Below are 14,226 nucleotides of genomic sequence, written 5' to 3' on the forward strand. Positions count from 1 at the left end.
TTAAAAAACGAGCCTTAGCTCCACAGCCTTGACTTTGGGAAAGGGACAGAGAAGCTGACTTGCAGCTTTGTAGGGTGATGGGTTGATTGGTTTGATTGTTTTGTTCTCTCAACCTGTTGTTTCCCTCCAACACTGCATTGCTCCCCTGCCTTGCCCTTGGCAGTTTTACTTGGTGTTCAGCAGGCTTTCTCTGTGGAATTTTGAGTCAGCTATAAGACATAATGGGAAAAGTATCAGCCAGGTTGCGTAGAGGCCCAAATACTTGTCATGCCTTACAAAATCTGCTTTCCATCACCTCCTCTTCAAGACCACTAAGCTTTTCATCGCCGACTTCTGCAGCCACCGCCGACCCCTCAGTAGCACACTGTGCTTGCCTTTGCTGAAGTACCTGTTTCACACTGCATGATTACAGATGTTTTCACGCTGGTTACTTACAGAATTAACAATTTAGAAAGTAGATAAGAATCAATAACAATTTTCCTCCTGCATTTTGTAGCAAGCGTTCTGCCAAGCAGACCTGTTCCCACAGACTTGGCTTTAGTCATGTATACCAGTGGCTCTACTGGGAGACCTAAAGGAGTGATGATGATGCATAAAAACTTAATAGCTGGAATGACCGGACAGTGCGAGAGGATACCTGGACTGGGGTAAGAAGCACTTAGTTACCACACGTATGGAGAGACAAAACACAGCCTCCAAAAGCACACAAGCTTATAGAAAGTTTGTTGCTGGCATCAGGTGTTACCCAATTTATTTTTTATTGTGAGCTTGCCATTTTTTAATTTATAAGAAATGTATCTTGTGTTTCCTTGTTTGAAAAGGACACACTTCTAACTCATCTTGCATGTTGTTTCTACTTTTTTTTTATTATTACCCTCAGCTTTAGGTCCATGATGATTTTTTCCACTTGATTTTGTGCATCAGAAGATGCCACTATATAAGAAGATTCCTCATCTTGTCAAGCTTGGGAAGGTTTTTTCAGATGTTTTCAGGCAGCTAGAATCATTTTAAGAAATAAGCCTGCCACGTCCCCTGCTCTAGAGGCACCACTGTTGGTGGACACATGCACTGCAGAATCTGCTCAGATGCACGTCACTGAAATGAGCAGGAAAGCAACAAATTGTGCATTGATGAGAGTAAAACCAACTGCAAACTCCCTCGTGCTAATATTTTGAGGAGATTTTTCATGAATGCGGGTGTGTTTGTCACTGCATTCACGAAGGGTTTAATAGCTGAAGTAAGCTGTGTTGCTCAACTCCCTTTGTGATACGATATAAACCCACTTTGGGGTTGGTGCCGAAAGCTGCTGTTAAGCAACAGCTCGAAGTTTCTTGCTGAGAGATCTCTGAGAAATGATTTCCTGAAATAAGCCTCAGTACTTTGGTGGTCAGCTGTCTTCCTACTTAACATATCTCAGAAGGTGATGTTGTGATGACTGTTGAAGATTTGTAGGTCATTGGTGATTATTTTAAAACACAGGGATTTCATCTTTAATTTGATACCCGAGATGAAACTTCTCATAAGGGGAGGAAATAGCAGTGGGGCACCTAGGGGTCTTTGAATTTCTAAAACATAAGGCAAATCCTATAATTCATACTGATTTTGCTAACGTTTTGTTTGTGGTTTGAGATCACACCCTTGCGTGCAGAAGAATAAGCCTCACTTGTGATCCAAGTCTTTCAAAAAGTAACTAAGCACACAATAAAACTGTTAAGCATTTTTTTCAGTCTACTCATGTGTGATTGTTAATTAGATAATCCTTTCCTTTCCCAGACCCAAGGATACTTACATTGGTTATTTGCCTCTGGCACATGTATTGGAACTGACAGCAGAAATTTCTTGCATCACTTACGGTTGCAGGATTGGCTATTCCTCTCCACTTACACTGTCAGATCAGGTGAGGAGTCGGGGGAAGAAAAGCAAACTTTAGCTTTTGCAGTCTGCATTCTCTTTGCTTAGTGCATTAAAGAAACACCAGTGCATATGGGACACTTCAGAAATGTAATTTTGTTTTCAGAAAATAATACAAATTCATGTTCCTGGTGAATGATAGTAGCAGGTCATACTATAGAAGTCATATTAAAACTTCTATGATACTTGGGAAATCTAAAAAAACCCTGGTGCTATGCATGTTTATTAGGTTATCAGGATAAGAACAGCTATTAATAGATTAGCTGAGCATTAGACTGTGTAAAGTGGGTCTGAGGTTTTGGTCTCATTCATCAGTTCTTTATCCAGTTACTGTTGATCTTCTGTTTAGGCTTTGCCTTTTTTCCATTTAACAATTAAGATAAATAAGAGCAAATTAATGTGGAAAAGAATGCTTCTGTGAGTTTTGCTGGTATACAGATTGCATCAGGCAAAAGAAACTCCTGGAGGAAGGAGAAAGCAAGTGCTGGGGAAGGAAGGAAGATATACAAAGTGGACTTAACCAGGCCAGGCTTGTAAAACATCTAGTATTTTGGTTGAATTTGTTGTTAAACATTGCTTTTTCCATCACAATCGAAGAAAAAATATTTACACAGGAAATGGGGTTTTTTTTGAGGGACAGGGAAAAGATCTAAACAGTGCTAATGCATCACCCTGTTTTCTAAAGAGCTGCTTCATTTTCATAAATTGACATTTTTTTTTCCCTATTACAGTCAAGTAAAATTAAGAAGGGAAGCAAAGGAGACTGTACTGTGCTGAAGCCTACGCTGATGGCAGCTGTGCCTGTAAGTATGCAGAAGCAGATACAGCTAACAAAAAATGATGCTTTCTATCTTTTTCATGCTAGAAAAGCTATTTACTATTTTTTTTCCTCTTCACGCGCAAGTAACTGTCTCTAACATGAAAAAAGCAGAATACAGAAATTCGTTGTCATTGCTTGAGCCAATTACAGATGCTGCAGATGAGCCCAAGAATATCTGTGTGCTGAAGCCAAGACCTTTTCTGATCCGAAACTGTAAATGTGTTTTAGTAGTTACAAGTAATGTTTTACTGGGCTACTGATACAACAACAGGATACAGGAAGTCTTCGACGTTTGCAGTCTGAAACTCCTTTTTGCACAGGGAGGAAGGAGGGTGGCCTTGGCTAAGAGATGGACACTAAGATACAGGCGTTTGGCTGGGTTACGGAACTCTGCAAATTAAGCTGTGCTGCCACGGTTGCTGAGATGCTCAATCTCAGCTCCTTTTCTCCAAGGTAACACTTGGGCAAAGTCTCTCTTGGTGTTCCTAGGACAGGCAGACCATGTCTAGTCAATACTAAGAAAAAATGATCAGGAAACTGTAACTCCCATTGCTTTTGTAGCTGACCTTGGTCTTTGGGTCACCAGGGTTCTGCATTCCACAAGATCTTAGCACTATGGGAAAAACACACAAATGTGGGTGTCTTTTTAAGGCAAAAACCTTCCTTCTATGTCCCAGAACCACACGAGCTTCTTTTATGATCAGAGCACATCTGTGGCTCTTAAGCTTTTGCCACCTGGTGGTGGTGGGTGAGGAGGAGGATTTAATCTCATTCAAGAATAGTGAGTTTGGTTGGATTTGGTTGTTCTGCAGCGTCTTGTGGAAATAGCCAAGAGTTTTTAAATCAATTACTTGCTTGCATTTCGTTTTATAAAATAATAATGGCCTATATATAAGCTTGCTCTTTTTCTTGATAATTAACCAAGTGAAAATTAATGTCTTGGAACCCCTTTATTTTTATAAAGTATCCATTTAAATTCATTTCCTGGGGAAAACTCAAATGCTAGACTACTGGCAAAACCAGCGTAAATTTTAAATATAGTCATAATCCCTCTTGGAAGGACTATATTTCATGCAAGTGCAAAAAATATATAGTTATCCATGCAGATGGCTTCGTGTGAATTGATTGTGATTATTCACGTGACTATTCCTAAATATTAGTTTTAATCAACACTGTAATAAGGGTTAGTAGTTCCTTCCGGCCTTTGTAATTCTGAATAACTTGTCACACCTCTGTAACCTTTCCAAAAAGCTACAATTAATTCTGCTTTAAGATACTTGTCTGGCTTTTGGAAATGAGGGATGATATTTTGCAGGTAAACTGGGCTGAAAATAGTGTACAATTTCTCTGAATTTCTAGTTTGTCTGAATCCCAATCACAAACATTTGAAGGAACTAATCAAAAGCACTAGTGGGAGTGATTTTTAACAAGACTTTGAAATATTAGAGATCAAAATACTAAAATATTGTAATTTTCCTAGCTTTCTTTTCAATTTTAATTTGACTTTTGTTAGAAAGCCCATAAATACTTAAAATCGTTGTAGTGTCTAACAAACTTGAAGGAACCAGCCCTTAAAAACTCTGTTAAATACTTCATCAGACCAAACGCTAAGTTCTATGTATGTCAGTGATCATAAGCTTATTATTGTAATGAAAATGAATTTCTCGTCTGTGATAGAATTGTGGGGATTTTTGTGGGTAATTGGAATTACTGCAACCACTTTGCTTTGAAAGCTGAAAAGCTCATCTTGGAAAAGGAAGCGGTGAAGTGAAATGTCTCAGTTCATTCCCTTGTGCTTGCCGGTTGCCGTGGATCGAGTACGACATCAGGACTCCTAAACACAATAAATCGTGCGTGGTGTACACTAACCTTTAACGAAGTGATTTAGCTAAACCAGAATTTTCGCTCTGTCATATCCATACTAAAGGAAGAATATATTATAAGGGGTTTTAATTTTATTCTTAATGTGGAATTTAATTTACACAGGCTAGTCTATTCTATGTGGTAACTTTCCTTGCTTTTTTTTTTAATGCTTTGTAGGAAATAATGGACAGAATTTATAAAAATGTGATGAGTAAAGTTCAAGAGATGAACTATATTCAGAGAACTCTGTTCAAGATAGGCTATGACTACAAATTGGAACAAATCAAGAGGGGATATGATGCACCTCTGTGTAACATGTAAGTATAACTCAAGTGCACCTTTTGCTTTGTGATTTGGTGAGACAGCCTGAAAGAATCATCCAAGCTGACATCAGAAAATTCCCATCCAACACGCAAAAATTATCTAATGTATAACTGAAATGATCCAAGTTCTTACTGGAAAAGGATAAGATATTTAGTGGCAGGAATGACTAATCTTCTGAACAGATGACTAGTTAGTTTTCATTGGATTGCTTTTTTTTCATAATAAAACTGGAATGTTTGTTCAGTTCAGTTACAGGAATTCCGCCACCTCCAAGTGTTGCGCAAGATCATCCCTGCTGCCCACTAAAAGTCGGTGATAAAGTTAATTTTTAAGGTGTTCTAGAGAGGAAGGATAGATAGGTCTCCTTTTATCAAAGTGAGCTAAGGGAATGATTTTTAATGCTTTTTTTCCTTCTTTCAAGACTGTTGTTTAAAAAAGTCAAGGCACTCCTGGGAGGGAATGTCCGTATGATGCTTTCTGGAGGAGCACCGCTCTCCCCTCAAACACAAAGATTCATGAACATCTGTTTTTGCTGTCCTGTTGGTCAAGGCTATGGACTAACAGAAACATGTGGAGCTGGAACAATTACAGAAGGTAGCTAATGCTTCTGGAAATATATATTTTAATATATATATGAGGATTTGGGGAGGGTGTTTGTAAAGTTAAAACAGCTGTAGCTCTTAACTGCTGTAAAGTAACTTGAGATATGCTACTGCCTTATTTATGGTTTGAGTTTACGTTTCAAATGACCAAAATCTTTGTGTTCTTCCTTGTTCTCTCCCCAAGTTGCTGATTACAGCACTGGCAGAGTTGGAGCACCCCTTATTTGTTGTGAAATAAAACTGAGGGACTGGCAAGAAGGTGAGAATATTAAATGTTTTGATTTCAGAGTAACTAATTCAACCACTGCTCCACTGGTTTCTTTGCCTGTTGGCTTAATTAGGTCTAGCATATGAAATAATTGTTCCTTATCTTTTATAATAGTCATCAGTTTGTGTGCATTAACCTCAAGCTGGAGTTTCAAAATGTTTTCTTGGCAGCAGAATATATAAGCTAGAAGTAATCGTGTGGGGATTTTCTTGTTTTCAGGGGGCTATACTAACAGAGACAAGCCTAATCCTAGAGGAGAAATTGTCATTGGTGGACCTAATGTCTCAATGGGATATTTTAAAAATGAAGAGAAGACAACAGAAGACTTCTCCATTGATGAGAATGGTCAGAGATGGTTCTGTACAGGAGATATAGGGGAATTTCATCCAGACGGGTGCCTGCAGATCATAGGTTGGCATCATTTTTCGATTTAGTAATAATATTGCAAGATCTTGACTAAACAATTCTAAGCATGCTACGGATACTCATGGCTTCGCCAGGGCTAATCTACTTACGGTTACCTGCTTGGGGAATCAGTGTAAAACACATTCCTAAAAGTCCTCCCAGCTGCAGAAAAACTTTAGAAGTGATGCAGCTTCCTGTGACATTATCACTATCTAAATTTAGCACGTGGACTTTATAGAATAAATGTTAGATTAATTTTTTGTATCAATTACAAAGCTTTAAAATGAGTTCCCATGACTTGCATACAAGGTGTGTGACAAGCGTAGTGCCATAGAAACTTCTTTACAGAAGCCTTCATGAAATTGGCAGAATGTGTTTGTGCTATCAGCCACTTTAAAACTTTAATTAAGATGCTTTAATTCATATTGATTAAGAATCTTGCATAGCATTGCACACATACATATATAGCGGCTTTGCAAATGAGTGTGGAAATGGAAAAGTGTAAGTGGAGCAAACTTTTTCTTATTCCTTCCCTGTTAACTCCTAGATCGTAAGAAAGACCTGGTAAAGCTCCAAGCAGGAGAATACGTATCTCTGGGCAAAGTAGAGGCAGCACTGAAGAACTGTCCGTTGATTGACAATATCTGTGCTTATGCCAAAAGGTAAGAGGGGCATTGATTTAGAAACTCCATTTAGGGTAAACATGAAATATAAGCTGTGACTCGCTTCCTTGGATGATATGTTGTAGTTTTCCATGGTTTCCATCAAACAACCCACCCTACCAGAGTGCAAGTTCTAAACAGCATCTCTGAAGTAGCACAGGTACCCAGACTCCCTAAAGCATATAAAAGCTTTTCTGTTGCATTTCTCCTATCCTTATACACTCCAGTTCCATCCCATCCCATCCCTTCCCTGAACCGGCATCGTTATATTTAGCGTGTGTTTTGGCTTTCTGTCAGAATATCAGTGCAAAGTTAATCTGGACACTTTCATGTGACACAGAGCTCTCCACTGAGTTTTAGAATGAGTTCCAGTCTCTCCTCTCTCTCCCCTCATCTTAAACAAACTGCATGAAGGGAAACTGAGGAACTAAACAGATCTGCATTCGTGGAATTATGGCAAAGCACAATAGCGACCAAACCTAATGTTGTAAAACAACTTAAAATGCCTTTGATTAGTCATCAGTTGTGAAGCCTTAATATACATGAAGGATTCTGTATGGGGGAATAGCTACAGTTCAAAAAGCACTGTGGATCTGTGTATATAACATCAAGAAAGTATTTTATGCCCCTAAATGGAAATCTTAACTGTTTGGATCTCTTTTTCTTCCTTTTGCCATCCTGCGGTAGCGACCAGTCGTACGTGATTAGTTTTGTGGTTCCTAATCAGAAGAAGCTGACGGCACTAGCTGAGGAGAAGGGCATCAGTGGAACCTGGGTAGATATCTGTAACAACCCTACAATGGAAGCTGAAATACTGCGAGAGATTAAAGAAGTGGCAAACAAGAGTAAGTAAAGCAGCATATTGTGCTCACCAATTTCTTGGTGCTTACCCAGCAGAAGTGTTCCTCACTGCTCTTTCTTCTTCCTGTTGCCTCTGTATCTGCCAAAACTTAATAGTCTAATCAGAGGCAAAGACCACATCAAATTGTTGCCTATTATCCCAGGAACTGACATGCTTTTTGGTCATATTGACTATTTAATTTTGTAATTTTTTTTAAAAAAAACTAAGAATTTTTTTTTCCCAGTTAAATTCTAGAGGCAGGTTGCTTGTATAACACAGTTAGAATAAGGTCCAAAAAGAGCGGTCAGTTTGGAAGAGAAGTTTAGACTACTAAACCCTATCTCTGAACACCTCATCTACCCATCTTTTAAATACCCTCAGGGATGGAGACTCCACCACTGCCCTGGGCAGCCCATTCCAGTGAAGAAATTTTTCCTAACAGTTAATCTGAACCTCCCCCTGGTGCAACTTGAGGCCGTGTCAACTTTGTCCTCTGCCAATCCGAACAACCGTGATCCTTGTGGTTGTAACGGCTTAAAAGCCTGCGATTCCTTCCTTGCTGTGGTGCTGAATGATCAAATGCCTCATCAGTCCTTCACGGGGCCGAAAAAAAATAACAAAAATAACAAACTAACTGGGGGAAGAAGCCTCTAAAGCACTTGGCATCTCATACAAGTAATAAAACTAGACTTAAGCACACACTAAGCACTGCCTGTCAGTGTAGAGAGGAGAATCTGCCTTTTGAAAAAAAGAACGCAAGAATGAAAGGCACTATTAAATTTTGCCTTTAAAAAAAAAAATTGATCTGTAGGTCTCAGACTTGGGTTTAAACATTTTAATTTCTGTTTTTCTGTCATGAACTAGGCAAATTACTATCCATACAGCTTTGTTTAGTCAAAAAAAATTGCTTATACATTCTTATTGCTTTCTAGATAGCAATGAACCATTGAGATACAACCAACATGTTTGAAACTTTTTTCCGAAACTATTTTAAAGAGAATGTTCTCCTTTTTAGCGAAGCGTATGATGCACCTTCATCACAAGCAGGCAGTTATCTAAACAGATAAATAAGGCCATTACAATACCAGTTTGAAGGCAGAGATCATAAGGGCTCCTGGGTCCCAACTGTGGCGTTTGCTGCCACCTCGAGGTTGTGCTGCCACAACCTCTAGAAATTCAGCCACAGGATCCTGTTTTAGGCCTGGAGGCAGGAGCTGATAGCAAAGTCCATCAAGGGTTGCACACATGGACCCGCACGCTGCCCCGTTCTTGCTGTCCCTGACGCAGTTGCCTGCCTCCTCCCCTGCTTCTCCTCTTCAGCCTTTTGCCTGGGCAAGGGAGAGAAGCAGCTTTGGTTGCAGTGAGACTGTGCACCAGCCAAGCAGCTGCTTCCAGCTGAAGGGAAAATAAGTCACTAATGTAACAAAACCAGAGAAGTCTTTCTTCTAAACTCTAAAAAACGCTTAGGAAGGAAATATTTGAGAATCATTTAGCCATAGGAAGTATAGAAGTACTTCATTATAATTTAAATATGAAGCACATCTAAGTTAATCTAATTATTATGACATTCCTGTAATTAAGGTACAACTCAAGATTTTAGCACATCCTCTTCTGACAGTTGTCTCGCATCTTCAGGCTGCGCACTCATATGTTGCAAGCTTTTGATTTTAGTGTCACATCCAATACAAGCTATAAGTGCACTGTGCTGTTTGGATATTTGCACGCTAGCTGGCACTCAGCATCGGTACCAGATTAAATTTGCTTGTGGCCCTTCTGTAATGTTACTTCGTTAAGTAGGACACCATATTACACAAGCTACAGGGTGCTCACCTTAGACTTTGTATATTTCTTCCAGCTATGTAATCAGTGTCCTGCTTTTGTTTCTTCTTGTCCCTGCAGTGAAATTAGAAAGATTTGAAATACCCATCAAAGTACGATTAAGCCCTGAACCGTGGACCCCAGAGACTGGCTTAGTAACAGATGCCTTCAAGCTGAAAAGGAAAGAACTGAAAAACCATTACCTCAACGACATTGAAAGAATGTACGGAGGCAAATAAACAAATTAGGTTGACCAGAGAGTTGTGCAGACGGTTCCTTCTCATGCCTCAGCTTTGGATGTCTGTGTATTCTGTAGATATCACATGTTCAGAAAATATACCAAATGGATGAATGTTTCTATAGCCTCTATCAAGTACAATAGAGAGTTTCTTACATTCCAGATCTTAATCATTAGCAGATTAGACACTGATGGTCTTCGTAGAGTTTCATGTGATCATCTCCAGTTTTGAGACAGACATCATTATGTGAAGCAGTATGACCAGGTAATTTTGTTATTGTTTCTCTAGCATATTCAGACTGTTTGCAACTTCTCTTTAATTCATTCTGAGGTCTGGCCTGTATTACAAAGAGAAAAATTAATGTAATTGTGACGATTCTTTTCACACAGTAAGATACTTAGTCAGGGAGGAAAAGTATTTCAAAATCTACCCTTCTCCATTTATAAATGAAAACAAGAGGACAACATTAGTCGAGAACTTGCTAGAGATCAGTAATGCACTGCTTGCAAATGGATTCTTCTGCACATCAGTTAGTACCTTGAATATCTACAGTGCCTAAAAAAGAACGTGAAGTACATTTACTGAGATAAAGGTGAACCGAAAAGCTTTCTAAAAACAACTTATTTGAAATTTCATTCAGGAGTGTTGAATTAACTATTTCCATTTCCAACTCAAATGCCTTTTTACTTGCCACTGTATTTTAATTCAAGCAGAGCTTTCCACTAGGACACAGCATGTGAAAGAAAACAAAGACCTGCCCTGCTGCAGGAGGTACTGATGAGAAATCATCACCTGAATGCAGAGTGCAAAACTTGCATCTCGACTGGCAGATGGCAGGGAAATAGAGGGGCAGTTGTTTCTAAGCAGATTTGAAATTCAAAGGAGTTGTGGTTTGCTTTTTGAGGGGTGGGTTTGTTTTTAAGGCCTTGATCCTCTAGACCTTCATGCATATGTGAGTAATGGCACAGGTTCCTTGTATGTTGTTTAGAGGATCAGGGTCTAAATGTCTGTATTGACTTGATGGAAAGGGATTTCCGTTCACCTTTTACATACGGTAAGATAACGAGGCAGCAGAAACCAACAGTAGTTTCCCCCGTAGTCATTTTACTTCTGGAAAAGCAGCCTGTGGCCAGGGAAGCTTTGTTCTATGGAACTTGTAAAAAGGGACAAATCACTCTTTACGGAATTAAGTATAAGAATGTTCTCTTATCAACTGGAAGTCAGATGTGAAGAAGTGGGAAGATGTAATTTAATAACAGTTCATAATTTGTGTGCAGAATCCTGTACTGTGTCTTCTTTTGAATTGTAACTGAGCTCCTGCATCCCTGCTCGCTCTTCACACTTGAACCATAAATGCTGTAAGAAGTGGAGGCTCTCAATACTGTTCTACTTTGCACTTTCTTAATCATTTTATATATGTTGCTTACATTTTGTACAGCTGTGGCCCTCAACTGCTATATATTGCAAATTCATTTTAAAGTATTTATAGATTTCTATTCATAATATTTGTGTTGTGTATATGATGGTTAAAAACAAAAACTATTTGGTATTGTCACTGTACAGAAAGTAAAAGATTTTGTACGATGCTTCTCTTGAACACACTAGCTTGCAATTTCAGGGCAAGTTTTTCCTTTACCGCATGTAGGTGTATTTTACTTTTTTCCAGTTCAAACAGATTTTAGTAAAAATAAATCATGACTATGTACTCATTAACTAAACCCTCCCTTCTCCTTGGGACCAACTTTAAACTTCCCCATGCATAATTTTCTCTGGCCAGTCCAGAACACTGCCAGCTCCTCTTCCAGGAGCCCCAAGGGGAACGGGAAAAAGAAAATCTAGTATATAAAAGCTGACTGTAATGAGTGGAACTACATCAGTTACTAAAAGCACCAAGGAAACGGCTTTTTAAAGAAAATTATTTTAAAACATATATTCTTCCCATATCAGTAGCAATTTTTTAAATGACCCAGTCCTACAGCCTCATTACCGACTATTCCAAGTTTAAAATTGGTCACTGTTAAATAGCCTTTAGTCATCCTGTTAGCGTCACAAAAGTTAAAAAACATGTAAGAAAGTTAACTTGCACTTGAGTCTGTCAGCAGGTTGTATGACTTTGTTTTTAAAATCATGAATGTATTTATATGAAATGTATTTTATCCAGACTGCAGGTGTCTTCTGTGTCTTGGTTGACTGAAGATTGCTATTTTCAATATACACAATGTTAACATTTCAAAGGTGGAATACAGTTTAAATGGTTCAACAAGTTTGTGTTCTGAAAGGTATTTATATATTGCACAAGTTGTCTCTAGTTCCTGTTCAGCACCTCACGTTCTTTCAGCCTCTGAGCAGACCGTAGAAGAACTTCTGAGGAGCAGCAGCAGCGAGCACACGCTACACATGCTGAAAACAAAGCCTAGAGTCCACCTGGTTGTTCTTCTAAGAAATGAACCACAGGTGGATGTGCTGCAAAAGACAAATTGATACAGCATTTTTGGACAAAGGTTACATCAGGCTGGCTTCAAATACAGGGAAGAATTTTATCCTAATTTTTTAATGAATTCAAATTCTTTTCTGACAAAGCTTGTGGGGAAGCAAGAAACAGGATGAGCAAGAATGCCCTTCTTGCATTAAAAGCAAGAATTAGGATGGAGATGAAGTGATAGCATATGACTCCAAAAGTTACGTGACACTTACAGGCGATACCCTGTCCTTGACTGAAAGGACATACAGGATGGGACTGAGGTGTGAGGGAGCAGCTCCTTTACTAAATGCAAGGTTCCAGAAAGCTCAAAGTAGCTGCACATTGTTCAGAAGCAGGTTCAGGATTTAAACTTATCCTTCCAAGTCTGAGAAACAAGTTCAAAGAGAAACAAAATCCAGTTTGGGCACATCCGATACAAGATTCAAGGCTATCTCAAAAGAGGCAGGACATCTAGAGAAAACCAGAACGTACCAGCACATACTTACAGTGAGGCTGGAAAGCTTAATCTAGGAAAAGAGGATTATAGAATCATAGAATGGTTTGGGTTGGAAGGGACCTTAAAGCCCATCCAGTTCCAACCCCTCTGCTATGGGCAGGGACACCTCCCACTGGATCAGGTTGCTCAAAGCACCATCCAACCTGGCCTGGAACAACTCCAGGGATGGGGCAGCCATGAATTCTTTGGGAAACCTGGGCCAGGGCCTCCCCACCCTCCCAGGAGAACATTTCTTCCCAATATCTAATCTAAATCTCCCCTCCTTCACCTTAAAACTATTAACCCTCATCCAATCCCTGCACTCCCTGATCAAGAGCCCCTCCCCAGCTAAGTATAAGCAGAGAAAGTAATGAGTTATTCCCTTAAGAGCAGGCGACGTGGTGTTCAATCAGCTCGGGGCAATTCTAGTGCCCGTTAGAGCATGAGAGGACTTCGAGCTTAACACGATGCAGGGAGCTGCCTGCCAGGTCAGCCGCGATGCAGCTCCCATCACGCACCTTCTGGCTACGTAAGGAACTGGACACAAGGTCACTAATATTCATTCAAGAAAAAAACCCAGTCTATGACATCCTAGAATGAGTTTCAAATAGCCATATTGTATTCTGATGATAAATTAGTGATATTCTGCAATTACATGCAACAGAAGAAATAAATTCTTATTATATATTGGGTTATTTGGTTTTGGTGTAGGTTTGCTGGGTTTTAGTTGGGTGTTTAGTTTGTTTCCCGAGCCTGCCTAGTGGCTAAGATCCATCTCCAGAACAGTAAATCCATTTCCCTTTGGGGGGGCTAGAATTTAAACATTAGAAGCTTAAAAATAACAAATCTTGTGCTGCTTTTGCATAAGAGGCCACAAAGGTGATTTACAAAACACAGTCAGTAAAACCCACAGTCCCTGCTGGCAGGGAATTCTGAAGGATGCACACGGAGTAAAGCTCAGAGATTCTACAGCCACATGAACTTAGCTAGATTAATAAAGAAAACACATTTCCAGTTAACTTGGTGCAAAGCAGGTTACTGATGGCTTTTTTTTTTAAACGTGCTAGGATTGCCTCAGCCCTGGAGGAAGGGGGCTGGTGATGCTAAATACGTGTTTGTTGGCCTGACTTTTTCACATCCTTAAATTCAAATGAGTTCTCACAGAAATGGTGTGTTTGCACCACTGCCTCCCTTACAGGGGCTGTGATATCTGCAGTCTTGCTAAATCTTTACTGGGGAGGGACATACTTTGAAGAAAATCTGATCCATTCTATACTGACAAAGTGTTTTAATGAAGCTGATGATTATCACAGGTAATTTGACCAAAACTGCCTTTAGTGTGAAGCCTTGACATTATAGCAATGCTAATTAAATTAGACAAAGGGAGCTCTGGGCACAGCCTGATCCTTGGAGCCCTCACCTACACTTTTAAACCAACCAATCAAACAAAAAAATCTTGCAGTTTTCATTTGTTTCCCCATTCTGACACAGCAATAGCCTGGTTAACAACCAACAG

At 39.4% G+C, this 14,226-nt stretch overlaps 1 protein-coding gene across 4 annotated transcripts in view; it reads left to right on the forward strand.

The window, feature by feature from the left end:
- Positions 1–12,016, forward strand: part of ACSL4 (acyl-CoA synthetase long chain family member 4) — a 37,058-nt gene extending 25,042 nt beyond the window's left edge. For all 4 annotated transcript variants that reach the window (XM_069867829.1, XM_069867830.1, XM_069867832.1 and 1 more), the window contains 10 exons: positions 497–647; positions 1,774–1,897; positions 2,643–2,714; positions 4,772–4,911; positions 5,340–5,512; positions 5,705–5,779; positions 6,008–6,199; positions 6,741–6,855; positions 7,543–7,700; positions 9,596–12,016. In XM_069867829.1, the coding sequence (XP_069723930.1) occupies positions 497–647; positions 1,774–1,897; positions 2,643–2,714; positions 4,772–4,911; positions 5,340–5,512; positions 5,705–5,779; positions 6,008–6,199; positions 6,741–6,855; positions 7,543–7,700; positions 9,596–9,753 (1,358 nt within the window). In that variant the 3' untranslated portion in view covers positions 9,754–12,016. The remainder of the gene's footprint in view (positions 1–496; positions 648–1,773; positions 1,898–2,642; positions 2,715–4,771; positions 4,912–5,339; positions 5,513–5,704; positions 5,780–6,007; positions 6,200–6,740; positions 6,856–7,542; positions 7,701–9,595) is intronic.
- Positions 12,017–14,226: the final 2,210 nt, after the last annotated feature.

This window comes from Phaenicophaeus curvirostris, chromosome 13 (genome assembly GCF_032191515.1).
Source record: "Phaenicophaeus curvirostris isolate KB17595 chromosome 13, BPBGC_Pcur_1.0, whole genome shotgun sequence".
NCBI lineage: Eukaryota > Metazoa > Chordata > Aves > Cuculiformes > Cuculidae > Phaenicophaeus > Phaenicophaeus curvirostris.